The 18,864-nt window shown below is 39.5% G+C and overlaps 3 protein-coding genes across 5 annotated transcripts in view; 1 reads left to right on the top strand and 2 right to left on the bottom strand.

The window, feature by feature from the left end:
- frmpd1a (FERM and PDZ domain containing 1a) overlaps positions 1 to 18,864 on the bottom strand; it is a 434,267-nt gene that overhangs the window by 415,086 nt on the left and 317 nt on the right. The gene's annotated exons all lie outside the window — the stretch shown is intronic.
- Positions 1 to 18,864, bottom strand: part of LOC146516248 (perforin-1-like) — a 579,062-nt gene that overhangs the window by 24,963 nt on the left and 535,235 nt on the right. The window lies entirely within an intron of this gene.
- Positions 153 to 18,864, top strand: part of LOC146516250 (testis-expressed protein 2-like) — a 34,709-nt gene continuing 15,997 nt past the window's right edge. Inside the window, exons 1-3 of one of the 3 annotated variants that reach the window (XM_085163389.1) lie at positions 153 to 546; positions 1,044 to 1,135; positions 17,277 to 18,801. In XM_085163389.1, coding sequence (XP_085019515.1) covers positions 17,290 to 18,801 — 1,512 coding nt within the window. In that variant the 5' untranslated portion in view covers positions 153 to 546; positions 1,044 to 1,135; positions 17,277 to 17,289. The other 2 variants (XM_085163390.1, XM_085163388.1) reach the window with 2 other exon arrangements.

An 18,864-nucleotide genomic window follows, 5' to 3' on the forward strand; every position in this document is an offset into this window, starting at 1 on the left:
AGCTCTTAAATACTAATTAGATGTGACTGTTATTCACACACTTAGATTTGTTTTTAACTGATTAGTGATTAGATGGATTTGCTTTCTTTTTCTTTTATGATAATCTACAAAATGAGTTTATTTCAATTTAGTATATTTTGTGTCCTCCAAGATAAGGCAGAAAAAAAACTGTACACTAGTGTTCCCGACTTATTTACATTTTACACTGTTTACCTTACACATCTGCCTCACCAGCTCAGGCCTGCAAAGCAGCTCTATCGAAACATCGATTGGCTATCCCAAACCGCATTGTAATGGAGTTATCCGGCTGCTCGGTTTCGATTACTCTGGCCTCCCGTGACTCCAACGTTTTTTTTTTTCCATTCTTCTTTAAGGAACTAAGTGCAGTTTAGTCGTTGTCAACAGGGTGAGGTAGAAGACGGGTCGAAATAAGTTGGTACGTGGAACTGAATACACACACATTACTGTGCGTGAATCTTTGGAGCCTGTTTGGAAGTTTTGCATTTTTCGTGTGTGTCCAGGCGAACATGGAGACTCCCACAAACGGTAAGCTATCGTTACGAAACAATTTTTTCCAGTTTGGTGAAATAAGCTCGTCTAAAAACAGACTTGGGAACAAATTCGGGATTCAGTTTTAAACAGGAAAACTTATTATTTTCCGTCCACTCATTGTTTATGGTTTGATATTAAGTCATGTTTGGGCTAATGGCAGTGAAAATAAGTGTTAGTTGATGCTGTCGTGTGCTAGTTGTCTTACTTGCATCACAAGACAGTCTGGTTTTATTGGTCCGTGTAAGGTCATAATTGATATTATGACCACGTTAGTACCCATATTAGTCCATATAACACCTCCCAGTATCATCCTCATGCTAACTCCTACTGTCAAAGCCTATATTTTGCCATATGGTTATATTCCATCCACAAATGGCTACTAGCTAAACGCTGAGCTACGAAGAACACACTCCCTTTATATTTTAGGTCTCTGTGTTTATATTTTTTACAGCCATAATTATCTTTGGCCCTTTAATTCTTGTGTTTCTCAGAAGCCCCATGAGCACCATGGACATGTGATACTTGACTCTGCTCTAGGCAGATGCAAGTCCCAGGCTGGATTGAATGGCACTGAGGATACAAGGTAAGCACTTAGCCAGTAAATTTGGACTCATTATTGATCGGTTTTCTGAGCTACAAATGACCTCAGTGGGGCCAAAGTCTAGATGGAAAGAGGAAAGCTTAAGAGAGAGTGCGTGTGGAGGATAGGAAGGACAAACATAGCTCTGAGTGGTGAAGAACTGAGTAGTATTACAGAACAGCTGGCATTCACAGAATAGGCATCAGATAAAACCTCTGAGTTAGAAGCAGGCCTCAGGTATTGGTGACCTGAAGGAAAAGTGGAAACGTGTGTTTGTCTTACCACATAGCATCAAAGTGCCGGGATTCCCAGCTTTGTCATTCACAAAACTGAACATGTTGTCACAAAACCAGATGATTGGTAGCACCGTGGTCCTTAAAAGCCTTGTGCAAGCATGGAGTCTTATATTCAAACATACAAATAAAAGAGATGAGCCCAAGGCTCCATTCTGAAGCTCTGACTTTAAATTTACATTTCAGCAAATGCTTTTAAACGCAGATAGTTAAAGTTGAGTTTTACCATTTTTCTTGGGTTTTATTTTGTTTGGTTTGATTTATTTATTTTTGTTTTGCACATACTGACTTAAGGTTATATTTAAAAATAATTTCTTAGACTTGCAGTGCATGTTTTCTTCTCATTTAACTGGTTTACTCGTCACCATAGACACTATATAAAAACGTATGTAGCTCATCGTCATGTCACTCCTTGATTAGCCTCAATATGACCATTTTCTTGCCTTGATTTTAGCGTTTTGACAAGGCGAGGTGGATCAGGTTCAGAAACTGAGTGATACCACAGTAACTTCCCAGTCACATGGTAAAGTAGACAAAAAGGCTGTAAACTTCTGTTCCAATTAACTACTTTATGCAACCTGAAGAGTGCAAAAATGCATTGGCTTCACTTTTTAGACAATAAACTTACTTCCATCTTTTGTATAAAGTCTGTGCTCCTCTCAGTGGTCTCTATAGCTTATATGAGAACAATACTACTTTTGTCAAGTAGCCATTGTTCATACTAAAAGAAACACTAGTGCTGCATAGTGTTATAAGGAATAAGATTTCACTTGTTGTCATTCAAACCTCTTCATGGAGCTTATTGTTTTGGTGCTCAAGAAGCTTCAAGTCATGTAGTCATTATTTTTAGATGACTAAAGCTGCTGCTTCGTGAAATTATATTCAAAGCAATACCCACAGGCTGTGGTAAAAGCCCGCACACCAGAACATGTTTCTTTTCATTTAAACACGTGTTCAGTTTCAGGTTTAATGCAAGTAATCCAATAATGCTATCTTCTTTAGGCTTCCACTTCTTTAAACTTGCATTGTTCTCTTTTGCAGGTTGTTCCTTAACTGCCACATTGTCTCATAGTAGATCTTAAATGAAGCGTAGCAGTTAGCTGTGTTGTTGAGCCAGTTATTCGCGGTAATTCACAGAGGAATTTGACTTTAAGATTTGCATGAGGCTGTTCTAAAAGAGCTCGAGTAATGCAGCCAGACTCTTGCTGAGTTCAGTTAAGCTTGTTTCAAGGTGGCAAAAAAAATGAACGTTAAGGTCTCTCTTCCTGGTCGGGTATTTAGGCATTTATGCAAATCAGTTAACTCTGTAGTCGTAATGTTTATGTTGATTTTTGTGGTCATCATGTTATAATGTTCATATGTCCGTATAAGAAAGTGAACCCATTGTAGATGTAGCTAAAGAATAAGATAGATGTAAAACATTTTGGTTTTAACACATGAAAAGTTTGGTCTGATGTAGGCTGTCATTCTCAGAAATGTTTTTTATTGTATTTGTTTCTGGTAAGGATATATGTAACGGATATGGTCGTGTCTGAATCAGAGTTAATATAGGGTTTTTTTCTGATTAAATTAATTTCAGCTAATTTTCAAAATTGGTATTTCTCATTTCATTTTAGTGTTTTTATTAGAAAATTTTATGTAATTGAAGCTTTATTATTTTATTGGTAGTTGGTATGGGATGTACTTGTATGATTTAAGAAGAATTTCAGAATATAATTATAAAGTATTTTGTCAAGGCAGTCAGTTAGGTCATTCATGCTTAAGCCTCTTAATGCTTTATGTAAAAGATTAAAACTAAAGACACTTTTTCTTTACTTTCATTCATTTTGTGACTACAGATTAATTGTTTGGTTACTTTTCATCTCTCTAAACTCTATTTTTTTAGTTTCTTTTAACTCTGCCTTTTAGTTTTAGTTTAGTTTTAGCTAAATTTAATAACTCAAAAAGTTGATTCTGTTCATCTGAACGTAGCGTTTCCTGTGGGGGAAACATCTGGCTACTCGTCCAAGTGACTTCTTCAATAAATCACTTGGATGAGTGACTTACTGAATAAGTAATAACGGTGGCCTGAATAGCCGAAATGTAGAAAAATTTGAACGTAAACATGAGAGAAGCATCCAGAGCCACAACCTGTGGCGTTTTGTTTTTGAAGCCTACATGGTATGAAGTAAGGTACTTTGTATCCTAAGCCTGATTTGGCATATGTCAGCAAACACTTTAAAAGCCGCTCAGACCTCGGCGGCACAGGCAGCACCTGTAGGAAGAATTCATGCTGAAAGTGCTGAAACTAAAGGACAGGATGTGGTTGAAAGGATGCAGAGAGAAAGGTGTCATTTTGCCAACCAAAGGAGAAGTAAAAGCTGCCTTAACACCTGTGAGCGACAGAACGAGGCTTAGGGTTTGAGTGTGTCTGCAGCACATCTAAATGATTTGGATCACGTTTTCATTTCCTGTCTCAGAAAGCATGTCACAAATAAAACTGCCGAATGAAAGCTGTTGAAAATGGAAGCCTTTTCCCACATGTATGCCCAAACAGAATTCTGTACCGACTGGTCAAACACACACCAACTAGTTTGTGTTGTGGATGTTTTACTTTCCGAGCCAAACATGTTCTGATGCTGTTGTAATGCAGTAGAACAGGTAGTGGCTGTGTTTCTTTATCACCTCCTTAGTGTTGTTCCTCTAATAGAGTTTGACTTATTCATTTTTCACTGTGGGACAAAGAGCATAGTTGCTCATATGTACCTGCACCCTGGTGACTCGACACCTGTTCATAGCTTTGAGTCACTTTCTTGTCTCAGCAGACCAAATCTATTTTTCAGGAATATTTGTTTTTTATTTTTCTTACATCAGATTTTTCTTCAGCTGAGATGTAGACACACTTTTTTTTTTTTTTTTTTACATTTTTTTTAATAAAACTATTTTTTAAAAGGTAAAAAGAAACAGACACTCTCTGAATGAAATGAAATAAACTTTTAGGAAGAAAAAAAAGTTTTTTGGGGGGAAAGGTAAGCAAACCGTATCATTTTCTGTTTTGGTTTTCTGTGTTTGGCTTGTGATTGATTTTTCTTCATACATGTTTATGTCCTGGCTCTCACCAGAATTAAAAATAATTTATGTATCATACACAAAATAACTACCCTGATGTGCTCCAAGACAGCTGCCAAGTGGCAGGAAGTTTATTGGTAGCATTTGTACCTACAAAGCCTTGAAGAAGACAGATGATTGGGAGTTAACATGACAAAATATTGACATGAAATTATTGTACTTGGCAGTTTTACGCAGGGTACACTCTCCCATTGTGATTTACAGCTTGCTCAGTTAAACAATGAGTGAGTGAAGGCCTCTGTTAAAGGAAACCAGTGTTTCTCCATGAACCGTGGCCCAGATTTTTAATAGTTTGTAATCTTTACAACAATGTAAAAGGCAATAAGCCGAGCCCATTGTCACATGTTGCTGTTACAGGCAACTTATTATTTTTTTTCTGTTATCAGATCAATTTCCAAGGCTTTGTTGAGCTTAAAGAATTCCAGATAGGGGTGTGATTTGTTGATTTTTATACAAGTCCATTGAGACTTCAGTAGATAAGAGTGATGTTGATCAGTAGTTTCCATGGCAGGGCAACCATACTGTACGACAGAGTATTAGGGCCACATTAACATAAAAACATGAGGTTGATTATTTTGAGAATAAAGTCAAAATTCTGAGATTCAAAGTTAAAGAAAAGTCTAAATATTATTCTGGGAAAAAAGCTCGAAATGGGAAGCGTGGAGAGTACCGTTGCTGTTGCAAGACAAACTCCCACATTTGCAATAACCTCTGCAACATGCCTTGTTTTGACGAGTTAGTGAAACAAAATGATTGGCCGTCTTGTGATGCAACACACACCCTCTTTATCGTATGAGGGTTTAACCACTGATAACCTTGCATCTGTGCACTGCCAGCCATTTCATTTTGTACGAATCCACTCCTCTGAGTGTGTGGGTTTTTTGTTGTTGTTGTTTTTTTTGTTGTTGTTTGTTTTTTGACCATACTCTGCTTTCTGCATCATGTGTTCAACATCCACATACTCATCACCACAATGAATTATCTCAAAATTTTGACTTGATTCTTGAAGTGATCAATAATAGTTTTTTCTTAATGTAGCCATAATACTTAAAAAAAAAAAAAAAAAAAATATATATATATATATATATATATATATATATATATATATATATATATATATATATATATATATATATATATATATATATATATATATATATATATATATATATATATATATATATATATATATATATATATAAACTAGCTAAGAATTAAATCTATGTTGGCATTAACTTTAGCTCTTTCCTGTAGTAAAGCCAGGAACCTTTTGTAAGCTCCGTCAGCTTTGATGCAGGTGCCAGCAGACGCCTTAAACAGGTGCCGCTCCCTTACTGGAATAATGGCCATTACTGGGACATCAGGAGAATGTGTCACACTATCAGCCATCGGTGATTTCAGGCTCTGCCTCACTTGTGCTCTGCTTGCACAGTACTGAACACTCAGTTCACTGTTGCCATCATAATAATCACCTCTGTTACCAGAGGAGAGAGACACGGGCAAGGTAGGGGGCGGGGAGGTGTTTAAATATAGCTTTTCTAAAAATATGTCTCTCTTGGAACTGAGGCAAATTCACAAAGCTGCAGGCAACAGATTGTATGAAAGCAAAAATCAGAGAGATTTCTGAGAATCTGTGAATTTATTTACAGTTTTAATGTCAGCCCAGAGGAGCAGCACAGCTTCATAAGATTAAAGCCACTCCTTTGCAGTTTCAAGCAGTCATTTGCTATTTCAGTCTCCAATGAGCTTCTCTCACAGTTTCACAATGTGGTCGTTAAGCTTTGCCTAATTCCTATTGCTTTGACCAGCACTGAAAAATACACGATTACAGCATTCCCAGCTTTTGCTAAAGTTTTTATTTCTGTTCAGTGGGCAACAATTAAAGTGTCTGCTCAGAGGGAAAATGTTCTTCTTTTTTTACCACATTATTTTACATCTTCTATTAATTGCACTAAATGTTGGAAATCATTTAAAATCATCAGTGTTTTATTGATTAAATGTGCAGCTGTGCAATCTGTAATCCTTAGTTTGTTTCATCTTTTATTGGCTTGTGAAGTGGCTTCTCAGCAACGTTTGATGTCTCACGTGGGCCTCAGAAGCTCACTGTTATGGAACTGCATTGAGTAGCATGTAATGTAATTACTGCAGACAGATTAGCTGCCTTGGTGGATGGAACCAGAAGCAGGAAAAACTCACAGTCCCAGTTTACAGATGGGGGGGAAAAAACTCCCCTGGGATGCTTTTTAAGCTTTAAAATGATCTTAAACTCTGAGAAATTATCAGTTTTTCAGTCATCATTTGAGAAAATTAATTAAAATATTATGTTGATATTTGACAAGGGTTTGTGCTGAATCCTGAGGAGACCTATGCCATTATTACTTAATCAGTTTTCTCAGAAACTAAGCACTAGGTCAGGCTCTTATGAAAAGAGTCCTTTGCCTTAATGGCATTTGCACAAAACATGATGTGGTTTTCCTCTTCAACAAAAAACCAGTAATCCTCGTACTCTAATCGGTGTCTCGCTTTTTACAGGAAGAACTGCCCGTGTGACTCGCTGCTTCAGGGTTATTGCTTAGTAGCTAAAAAAGGTTAAGAGCAGCAAAAGCTTTAAAACTACTTAAAGTGCTGTAGGTCACAAATGTTTAGTTTACACTGAGAGAATAAAAGGTGACATGTCTCCTGGGAGTTGGGGCTGTAGCTGAACGAGTCTCTGTGACTGGAGCAGAGAAGCGGATCTGTTACCGTTTTGTCACCGCTGCTGCCAAGAAGCTCATTCAAAAATAATGAGGGCTTGTTGATGAGCTTAAGCAGTTAAGTGAGGAGTGCATTATTTAGCAGGAACAACTGGCAGGGTTTGAAATACATAGGAGCAAGTATAAATTGGATTTGAAGTGCTTTGTTTGTGAATCATGAGAATGGTGATTTGTCTGGGTAGATGTGGTTGTGTAACGCCGGGGTCACTGTGCTCTGAAAACCTGCAGTTGGCCTTGTTCTTTGCCTTTCTCTCTGTTGCTGAAAACAGGCTTTTTTCTTTTCTTTTCTTTTTTTTTAACTTCCTAGTCTCGATAGACGGACCGTCACATGCTCTTCATGAGTCTTCGTGCTCTTTCACTCTATTGATCCATAACACCAAACTATTGCGTGCAATAATTGAGCAATCATGATGGCTATTTGGAAACCAGTGCCAACTGTCATAAAAATGCCTGCATATTTGCAAAGAAAGATGGGAAAATGTAAGCTAGTTGTACTTTCTGTAGTTATAAAAGGTTGTTACTCACATATTAAAACCTTGGCAGTCTTGTGTGCACAGCTTAACTGGCTGTAGCTCAGGTGGCAGAGCGGATCAGCCACTAACCAGAAGGTCGGTGGTTTGATCCCAGGCTGCTCCAGTCTGCATGCCAAATATCCTTGGGCAAGGTACTAACCCCATGTTCCTCTCCGATGCATCAATTGGAGTGTGAATGTGTATGAATGTTAGATACTTAGCACTTAAGCTTAGAAGTGCTTGTGTGAATGGGTGTGAATGGGTGAATAAAGCTGTATAAAGCGCTTTGAGTGCTCGGACAGAGTAGAAAAGCACTATATAAGAACCAGTCCATTTACCATATATTATATATTGAAGCTATATACTGAAGTTTTATTATACTGTCGTTATAAAGCTTAGACCTTTGAGCATTTGATTCTACCTGCTTAAAAATATAATCGTAAAACAAACTGTTTAAATGGGACCCTTTTATTAGCCAGTCTAAACCTGACGTCCTGTGGAGCTCGTGTGCAGGATAAGTTAACATTAAATGTGCACTGCTTAGCAATACTGCCTCAGAAAAAAGGGTTTAGGCTTCATGTCCTGTACATGTGTGGTTTCTACAGATTTGCATGTTGGGTTAATGGTGAAATGACTAAAGCCCTTAATGTGCACACAAATTCTGTGTGAAGGGGTCACTTAGAGGTGCTGTGTAAATTCCCAAGTGTCTGACGGAATATATAAATAACCAAATTAAAACTGTAGTTAATATAGTTTTAATTTGGGGATCAGAAACTTGCCTCTTCAGTTTCATCATGCATTATGATTGCACACTGCACGAGTAGTAATCACAACCACAGTCATACTAACCTTTATAGTGTATATGGTATATATTTTCAAAGCATGGCACATACTCTCTGATAAAGTGCCATCAGAAACTTTGCACCTGGAGGGAGTTTAGCAGAGGGTGAAATCAGATATAATTTATGGACGTCCTATTTCACACACTACTGATTTCTCGGTTTTAATCAAGGCCAATGAGTGAGGCTCGTTCACCTTTCTGACTGTAGCATTAGAATTTAAAGAAGCCTCGCTCATCAGCGGTTTTACAGCAGTGACGAGTGAGGCCTGAGCAGAATATGATCACTGTTGGTAGTTTGTGTTTATCCCGACTGTGCAGGATAAAAGAGCACACTGACCTTCAGATATTAATGACATAATCGTATTTTCTCATTGCTTTATGCTGGTTGTGTGATTTCAGCGGCTTTAGCTGGCCGAGGAGTGCTCGGAGAGGGCTGGTACCTGCAGTGATCCCAGTGCCTAACATTTCAGTCCGTGCCTGTCGCACCAGTTCCTCAACATTCTTCAGAACAGTTTCTGTTTTGTTGGGCTGCTATTGTTTGTCTCCAGCACTTGGAATGACTCCATGTTGATGTTTAGAGTAAGATTTTTGCTATTTGTTGTTATTCCCATGCCCCACTTTTGTGCTTTGGAAACAAAGATGGCCTCATTTTAGAGAAATAACTTTGTAAAAGCCCATATTAAACAAGCCAATGTTTTGAAATAAAAATATGTTTGTGGAAACCAAGAGCTCAGGCTTTAGAGTGCTCTAAACGCAACATTTTAAAGATGTATTAGTTTGTTTGCGTGGGTTCCCTCCGGGTACTCCGGCTTCCTCCCACCGTCCAAAGACATGCAGCTTGTGGGGATAGGTTAATTGGATAATCCAAATTGTCACTAGGTGTGAATGTGCGAATGAAAGTGAGCGCGAATGGTTGTCTGTCCTTGTGTGTTGGCCCTGCGACAGACTGGCGACCTGTCCAGGGTGTACCCCGCCTCGCGCCCTATGACAGCTGGGATAGGCTCCAGCGCCCCCCGCAACCCTGAAAAGGATAAGCGGAAGCGAATGGATAGTTTGTTTTTACTCTCAAATCTGTATGATGTCAGTGACAGCACATGTCCCTGATTAGTGCATCTCAGGTAGACGTGCACAGAAACCCCATCCACCCACTGTTCGAGATGCTTTGCTGAATAAAGTTGGACTAGTGTCCGGTAGCCTCACCTCTGTCAGTGCGCCCCAGGGCAGCTGTGGCTACAATGTAGCTTGCCATCACCTGTGTGTGAATGGGTGAATGACTGAATGTAGAGTAAAGCGCTTTGGGGTCCTTAGGAACTAAGTAAAGCGCTATACAAATGCAGGCCATCCTGATCCTCCCACACCAATGTCATAATGTGTGCTTCTGTGAATATTTAGGCGTCCTTTAAGAGTCCGAATTATGTCAATTTTGTCATTGAAAGTTAAACCTAAAGCCCAGTGTGGATACCCCTGTAACCTTCAACTTGTTGACACGACCGCACAGTCACAGATAAGAACAGTCTGTGGTTTCTACAGCTGTCCTTTTCCGTGTCAGAAATTGAGTAAAATCTCAGCCTATCACTCAAGTATTCATACAAAATGAAGAAATGCATTTCTTATACATTACAATCAAGCTGATCATGGGACCCCAACCTCTTTTAAAGCAGTCACTCTAGAAGTGACACTGAACCATGTAACCGGTTTCTTCAACTGAAACATTTTGGATTGTAACGTCGCTGATCACTAATGAGTTTCCAGGACAGAGCGGCGAGGTAGACTTCCTGCCTTTTTCTTTCATCGGCATTGATATGTCAATGTGGATTTGCTGTTTTATATATGCTAATGCAATATTATAAATTTGGCATGTTTTTCTTTTCTCTTGAATTTATAATGATCCTTCAGTATTTGTTACTTGTACTATTTTGACTCGTGTGTGGCTTCTGCTTTTTTACCCCTGACCCATAAAAGGCTCACGGAGTGTTGATAACACTCTGCCAAGTGGGCGGGCAGCATGAAAACCAAGGTTTGTGAATGGGAGAGCTCGAGAATGAAGTGACTTAGGACTTTCAAATCGACGCCATAGCTGCTACTAAAAATATCAGACAAGTTCGAATCTCAGAGACGTCAAGGTCGGAGGTCAAGGTTCCATAAAATCTTTTGAATGCGATAAAGTAGAAGGAAGTCACTTAGGATTTTGTAATTGATACCTTTGGTCAGGGATGGGGAACTCCAGGCCTCAAGGGCCAGTGTCCTGCAGGTTTTAGATATCACCCTGGGTCAGCATCAAATGATGAGTCAAATGATTGGTTCATTACCAGATCTTCAAGACATGTTGAGGAGGTAATTTAGCCATTTACATCAGCTGTGCTGGATCAAGCACACATCTAAAACCTGCAGAACACCAGCCCTTGAGGCCTGGGGGTACCACTTGCTACGACTAGTATTTATTTATTTTTTTAGTGCCATCTATGAGTTATATACTGTGCCAGATGTGTTGGGGCTGGTATTTGATTCTGTCTGATTTTGTTTATTAAAGGCTGATGAAGATTAAACTGATTTTTCTACATATTGGTCTAAGAAACATGAGGTATGATCTTAGCAGAAGACACGGTGCCTCAGTAGTTTTCTGTTGTTATACTCACACTGCAATATTCAGAAAGCTTTTGTTCTAACTTGAGCCACATCAGTGCCATACTACTCTGTTTGATGTGTGCTCTTCTGCTTTGTTCTTCTCTCCTCTGTCTGTGGAAATATGTACAAAATCAGGGCAAAAGAATCAGAACCGTAAAGGCAAGTTATTGAGCAGACTTACACCTTCACATATTACTGTGGTGAGAGAAGGCTTATAGAGGTACAGGGAGCCATTCTCTAGAAATGAGTTGAGTCATTTCTCCCACTTCAACATTAGTTTTTATTATCTGCCACAAAAAATTAGGCATAAAATGTTGTGTGCAGCTATTAGATGTCTGTACCCATTACTTATTGTTTCTGCAATGTTGACATTAGTGTTTATGGGGTGTGACACTTTCCTTAGCCGTAAGTGTCGGCACTGGGAAAGCTATTAACTCTGTAAATAAACAGCTGGATTTAAAGCGGGACTACTTCTAATCCCTTCCCTGGCAACTTGCAAGTGTTCTGGGATTTCATTATGCCTCCTGCTGGTGTGTTTTGCCGTTGTAGTTTCATCTCCATCCCTTAGCAAGCGTCATCTTAATGCTGCTGATTATCTGAAACAGTGGAGCATGACATTTGAGATTCTCTGAGGGGGTTGGCTTGTGGTGCGGTTCTGGCAGAGAGCATCAGGCACGGTGACTTGCAAAAATACTCTTGTAGTGAAGTTACTGAGCTTTTACCTCAATTTAAGATTATTTTAGGTTCAAATGCTCAGAAAAATCATTTTCAGTCTTTTTTTTTCTCATATACCATAGAGGCAATTTACTTAAATGTTCAATTTATGTTGATTAATTATAACTCAGTTACAAATTATTGGTTTTGAGAAAAGTGAACAGGTGACCATGTCTTGGGAAAACATTGTTTGAAAATGATGTCCATCATGTGCCGGATCATACTGATCATCAGGGGGGAAGAAAACATGAGGGTCATGGGTGTTTCCACCGTATTTTGGGTGTCAGGCACATAATTAAAGAAGTGACTGAAATGTGAAAAAAGGGAACTTTAGGTCAAAATTCAAAACCTAGTCACTCATGCACAAGTCATGATGGTTTGCTAAATATTTATTTATTCACACTGGAAAAATAGGGTGAAGGTGACGTTGCCAGAAACACAAACACCCTGCAGTGTGTAGAAGTGAGAACAATAATCAGATTTTGTGCAGCACACTAAAGCTACAGAATTCTGTATCTCTCTGTACAGTCTGTCATTAAACATTGTTTAGTTTTGTAAGAAGTGTAGGACTGCCCTAAAGCGTATCCTGCTTTATTGTTCTTGTGGATCCTAATAGTCACTATAATGTAACGTCAGGGTGTTCACAGTAAGACTTAAAACTAGCAGCTGAGATCATAAACTCATCATGAAAGTTTACCGAGGCCATAAAGCGAGGTAACAGAAGGTCATTTTCCCCACAGACTTCTTTTGGCCATTAGAAAGCACAGAGTTAAGGCACTTGAAGACCCATAAGCCAGTGTTTTCCACTGTGTTGGTATCCACTGTGACCTTTAAACAGTGGGTGTTTGGCATTAAAAAGGTTTTATACTTTGCTTCTGTTTTGGCTGATCTTTATTTGGAATAATAATAATACGTATATATCGGTTGAAATATAATTTTTGTTCCCCAAGTGCCAAGTATGACTTCTTTTGTTCTGGATTCACCTGGGTAATACTTTACGTTGGACAGTCTTTTTCTTTCTGCAAACCCAGAAGTTAGTGTATTAAATTATTAGCTGTAAAATAAATTCTAAAGCTGATAGAACCACAGTCTTATGAGTATAACAAATTAGCAAATCGAACTGTGAATGTGTTGTAAGAAAGAGGTGAAGTAAGTGCCACATGACATGTACCAGGGAGGCTTTTCTCCACTTCCTTACAGTCACATTAGCAGTTCCAGACATGCTGATGAAGCGTGATTTGAAGTTTTTGGTGAGGTCTTGTTGGAGGCGGTCCTGTGCTTGGACACACTGAGTCATGCTACTATGATAACTGTCCCCATTAAGAGAACTAAAGTCCCTCAAGCATGATGGCGTATAAATAATGTTGAAAGGCATATTCTCGCTTTTATAGCCCTCATGTTGGATCATTGATAAATTAATTATGCCATTTAACCGCAAAAAAGAAGAAGAAAGATTTTATGGCACCAATTTTTTTTCCATCATGTGACTGCATTTACTGCTTCACTTGGGGACTTCCCACATTCATTATTTTGACACTGTGAAAGTTCTGGTTGTGAACTTTCATTGAACTCAGTGATCAGAAGTCAGATAGTCTGATAGCAGCCCTCAGAGTTTTAACTGCGCTTGTTTATATTCCCTTATAAAATATATTCATTCACCATAATTTCACTTTCTTCATCTTATTGTCCACACTGTATCATTTAGGTCTGCCTGACACATCACCTATTCACCTGTCTTTATTTCCCTCAGTTCACCAGTCAGTTTAATGTTAGTTCATGATAGAATAAACACAGCAGTTATTCACATCTTTTTGTCCATTTTCATAAAAACAGTTGTTGTTTATACCCTTTTTTTAATGGTTAACTGATTTGTGATAATAGTTTCTGATGAATCTTAAATAATGCATTAAAGGAATTATGCTTACTATTGTAGAGTGTAGGCTTATCTTTATTAAGCTCCTTGTTGCTGTCAGATGTTGCAGCATCCAAATAAATAAGACAAATGACACTAATAGTTAAGATTATGACAAGGATTATAAACTACAGTCAGTTGCCTCTCAGTATTATAGTCAGTACTGTGTGACTTTTTTTTTCCCCATAAATAAGGATATAAATCTAATTTTTATTGTATGTTAGCGGGATTTATTTTCCTTTATTGGTACAGATTTTTGTATGGTATTATATGAATGAAGCTACAGCACAGGGACTAAGGTGACGTCATTTTTCTCCAGTTCATTTTAACAACACTAAACAAGCAATGCTATGAATAGCCATTCAGTGCATGCAATAGCTCTGTGGAGCTTTTCTCCTTGCCAGTGTACGCTTGCTTTACAAAGAAGTGAACATGTCCCTAATGAGTGCAAAACATGAGGGTTAATGAGGCTGGCTTGCTTCACTGATTAGCTTTATCAGTATCAGTGGCATTATTCATTCTTCACTGTCCACCAAGTCTGGACATTGGCTCAAGGAAAAGCTCTGGAGACACAAGACAAACAGGAATCTCCATGGTTTGCGTGTACAGATACAGCCTCTGATGGACAGGCCAATCATAAATATGTAAATATACAGCACATGCCCACTTTTTTTTTAAGCTGTTTGTTTGTTGCATTTCCATAGTGCTTGATTAGGAGATAGAACCAGCTTTCAAATCTGACCCAAACAAGTACATAGTTACCCACTATCAATAATCCTAATGTGTTGCTGGCAAAAACTTCCAGGTCCTTAGAGTCTTGTATGGTAAAATGAAATTCATGTCCAGCTGGCAGTCCACTGAAATGGCCTCATTGTGTTGCTGCTGACTGAAGGCTGTCTAACTGGGGGCAGAGGTGGCTGGCAGACTGCCTGACTGGGTAACAAGCTCACTCGTGACCCATGTGACAATGAGTGGTCAAGTTGAGTCTGTAAATGAGTGAGCCAACATTCATTCCACCTCTGTCATCCAGACAAAGCACAAGGACGCCAGTGCCAAATGTCAACAGGATATTACCATAATTCTGTTTTGACTACCAGAGGATGTAAGCAAAGAGCCAGCAGTTAGACTGACAAGTCACTGTATCAACTTTTAATCATTAGTTACAGTGTTGGTAATTGCAAATTGTGTGTCAGTGTTGTCATTTGACTTTTGTCATAAGCCACATACAAAGTGTTGAATAGCAACAAGGAAGTGTGTTGGTAATAAAAAAAAAAGCATCTCTACAGTGGATTCTTTTTACTGTAACAACCTTGTTTTATGTTACACTAGGCCTAAATCCATAAGTTCTGACATATGGAAACCTGAAAATTGATCCATGACTTCGATAAAGCTGCCATCCTGAAACTTCCAAGGACAAATACAGTTAAACTGGTAATTTCCCTTGGTAGGCAATTTGGTAGCAAGGCAATGCAATACTGCAGTTGCATATACTTGTTTGTTTTTGTTCGGTTTATTCCAATCATGTATTCAGAAGGTCATTTTAGAAAAAAAAGAAATTCTATATGAAATCCAGCAAAGTAAGCTCTAATATCGTTTTACCTATTCTTATTCGGTTACATATCAAAACACTGTTTCAACACCAGCTGTCCTTTGATTAACATGACCCTCCTCCCTTGAGTTTCCACCTTCTTTGAGAACTTTTGCCACATTGCAGCAGCCTGGGTTCAAGTCTGATCCACGGCCCTTTGCTATGTGTCTTCCCCTTCTCTCCCCACTTTCCTGTCTATTTTCGCTGCTCTCTCTATCCAGTACAGGTAAAACTGCGAGGATCTCAGAGCTGAATTGGTGGTAGTGGTAATTTAGTCATCCAGATATGAAGTCTCGGTATAGACCCTTGTTTCATTTACTCTCATAAATTAGCCATTTTGACTCATCTGCCTTCAAACGAGCTTTCTTCTTATTGGTTAGCCCTTACAAACGGAGGGTTAGAACAGTCGATGGGTGGAGACCAAACCTGTAAGTCTACAAAAGTCAAATTCGGGATATTAGGGATAGGATATCATGCAGGTTTAAAAGTAGGGAAGAAAAGACTCTGAAGCATAAACCTTTTGTCCAAAAGGATTACTTGTACATACCCTGACTTCAGTATTTGCAACTGTTTGATATGAGAAACCACCATTACAATGGTACATATGAAAATAAGAAAAAGCCAAATAGGGTCAATTTGAAGTCCTGTGTTATGTCTCTCTTCCACAGCATGCCTTTTATCCTGTCTTCCTTCTCTCTCCCCAACCGGTCACAGCAGATGGCCCCGCCCCTCCCTGAGCCTGGTTCTGCCGGAGGTTTCTTCCTGTTAAAAGGGAGTTTTTCCTTCCCACTGTCGCCTAAGTGCTTGCTCATAGGGGGTCATTTGATTGTTAGGTTTTTCTCTGCATGTATTATTGTAGTGTCTACCTTACAATATAAAGCGCCTTGAGGCGACTGTTGTTGTGATTTGGTGCTGTATTAATAAAATTGAATATTTTATTAAAAACGTCAGTCATGTTACGTATACTGTTTGGAAAAGCTTCTTCAGTCTATCAGACGTTGGCAGTGATTACTTCTAAGGATGTTCCTTGATTTTTGCTGAGTCATTTGCTAAGTATTTGAAAGAAGTGTTAGTGGTAGCAGGTGATGCGTCAGACGTCAGGTTCTAATCACTAAATGTGTTTTGGTGGTAATTTAAGATGCCTGATTGCCTCTTAAGTCTGACATAACAAAAGTGATTGAGCCGTAAAACACCTTTTCTTTCTTTCCTTTTTCTTTGAGCACCCACACAGTAATAGATATAGACGCACATTTTCTATATCTATGCTTCCGATGCTGATCGCAAGAAGCTTGATCAGGACTGACTGGTTGTTCACATATTCTCCCAGCTCTTAGTCCCCATCTGTGCTGGTGTTCAGACTGCTCAGTGGGATTTGCTGATGCACTGACAAGGAAGTGCTCCCTTACTGACTTCCTACTGTGGTCTAATACCCCCTATGTGTGTGCATGTCCTTTTAAATAGCTTTCGCATGGATTTGAAGATTTGTATTGTCATATTGCATATCTTTAATATGGTCATCTCATGCAGACAGCTCTGACTGTAAGCATGGATTCTCCACCCACCCACTTTTTAAGCCTTCTGTTTTTGAGTTTAAGTGTCAATCAAATTAAAGAAGCTGTGCTTAAAGAAAGAAGAGCTAAAACAGCTTGATACTTAATGAGCGTTTGTATCAAGACCATCTTTGCTGATTTATCTTGGAAAAATTTCCAACATTTTTCTATTTATTACTATTATTAATTGTTTAATGGACTGACCGTTCCTGCTGTAGTGTAGTGAAATCTCTCTACCTTCTTTTCAGTGGGAGTATTGAGATGGCCAGCCGGCATCCTGGCCATGGAGAGAGTACTCACTCCACGGATAAACAGCCACCTGCCTTCACACCCAGGCTCCATGTCCAGCGGCCTCTGTCAAAGGAGAACATTGCCATCCACTTCTCAGCCCTTGGGAAGGAGGAAGAGGAGGAGGAAGAAGAGCTATACTGTACAACTGTCTCCACTCCCTCAGCTGCCATGTATGACTCAGATATCGTGACAGCCTTAGAAGCAAGTGAGGAGATGTTTGATGGGGTGCCATCAGCCTCTGCAGCTGGAGCTGGTGTTATTCCTGAAACATCCAGACTTTCTTCCCCTTCAAGACATCACACTATCAATTCTACCACTCAGACTCTGTCCTCAGCCTCAACTTCAAACTCCTCTCCTACAAAATCTTTGAGCTTTCCCTCCAGTGACAAACCTACACTAAGCCTAGCGAAGTCCATCTCCTCTGATGCCGAGTCACGTGATGGGGTTTCCTCTATTCCTGCACCATCACTAAGGCACACGCATCTCATGAAGACTCTCGTTAAATCTTTGTCTTCAGACACATCCCAGGATTTGTCCTCTTCGTCAGCATCCCACCGTCTTCCAGAACCCCGCCTTAACCTGCAACTCTTTAAGCAATTTGCTCAGTCCCGGTTATCATCTGCTGCCACGTCATCAGCTAGTGATTCTAAAACTGCCCCCTCCTCACCGTTGACATCACCAGATAACCGCAGCTTCTTCAAAGTCTCAGAAGTGGAGGCACGAATCGAAGACACCAAGCGTCGTCTATCGGAGGCAATTTCTGAACCGCTTCAGCTGTTGAGTAAGATCATGGATGAAAAGAGTGGCAACTTAGTTGGCAGCAGCATTTACCGGCCCAAGGTACTTTCTGCCAGTGCCACAGAACTGTCAAGTCTTGGTTCTATCAATGGTCCAATGGAGACTAACAATAATTACTGCATTAAGGAGGAAGAAGGAACTGACTGGGAGGGTGAAAGCCCGAGCAGACAGGCCTCTGCTTCAGCAGAATCCCCGCTGAGCACTGCCTTTGCCACTAAAAGTCCCAGCAAATCATCTTTGCTTTACATGTCTGCTCTAGCAAAGCAGGAAGAAGAGGACTATTGCATTCTGTCCAATGAGGAATTTGAGACTTTTACAGACACAGAAGGTGATGGTGTTGATAAAACTGATAATACTGGAACCGGTAGTCTAACTAAAGTGCCACTAAGTGGTAGTACTGAACCCTGCAGCGAGGATGAATCTGAATATATTGAGCCCCTACCTAGTGTTCCATACTATACTCTCATCATCCTTACTCTACTCCTCTATGGGTGTTTTATATTGCCTCTGCCTAGTTATATTGGGGGAGTACTGCTTGGGATTGAGCTGGGATTCCTTATAGCCATTGGTTTTGTGTGGCTGGCAGGACCAAAACGTTCTGGAAGGAACAACATGGGACCTAGACGGCATGGAAAGCTGCTCAATGCGACCAAGTTGGACATTAAGGAACCAGATATCTATAAGGTCAGTGAAACGTTTTCAACAGAGAGGAGCCAACGTGGCTTGTTTCAGACAAACTTCAAATCA

Source organism: Neolamprologus multifasciatus, chromosome 6 (genome assembly GCF_963576455.1).
Source record: "Neolamprologus multifasciatus chromosome 6, fNeoMul1.2, whole genome shotgun sequence".
Classification (NCBI taxonomy): domain Eukaryota; kingdom Metazoa; phylum Chordata; class Actinopteri; order Cichliformes; family Cichlidae; genus Neolamprologus; species Neolamprologus multifasciatus.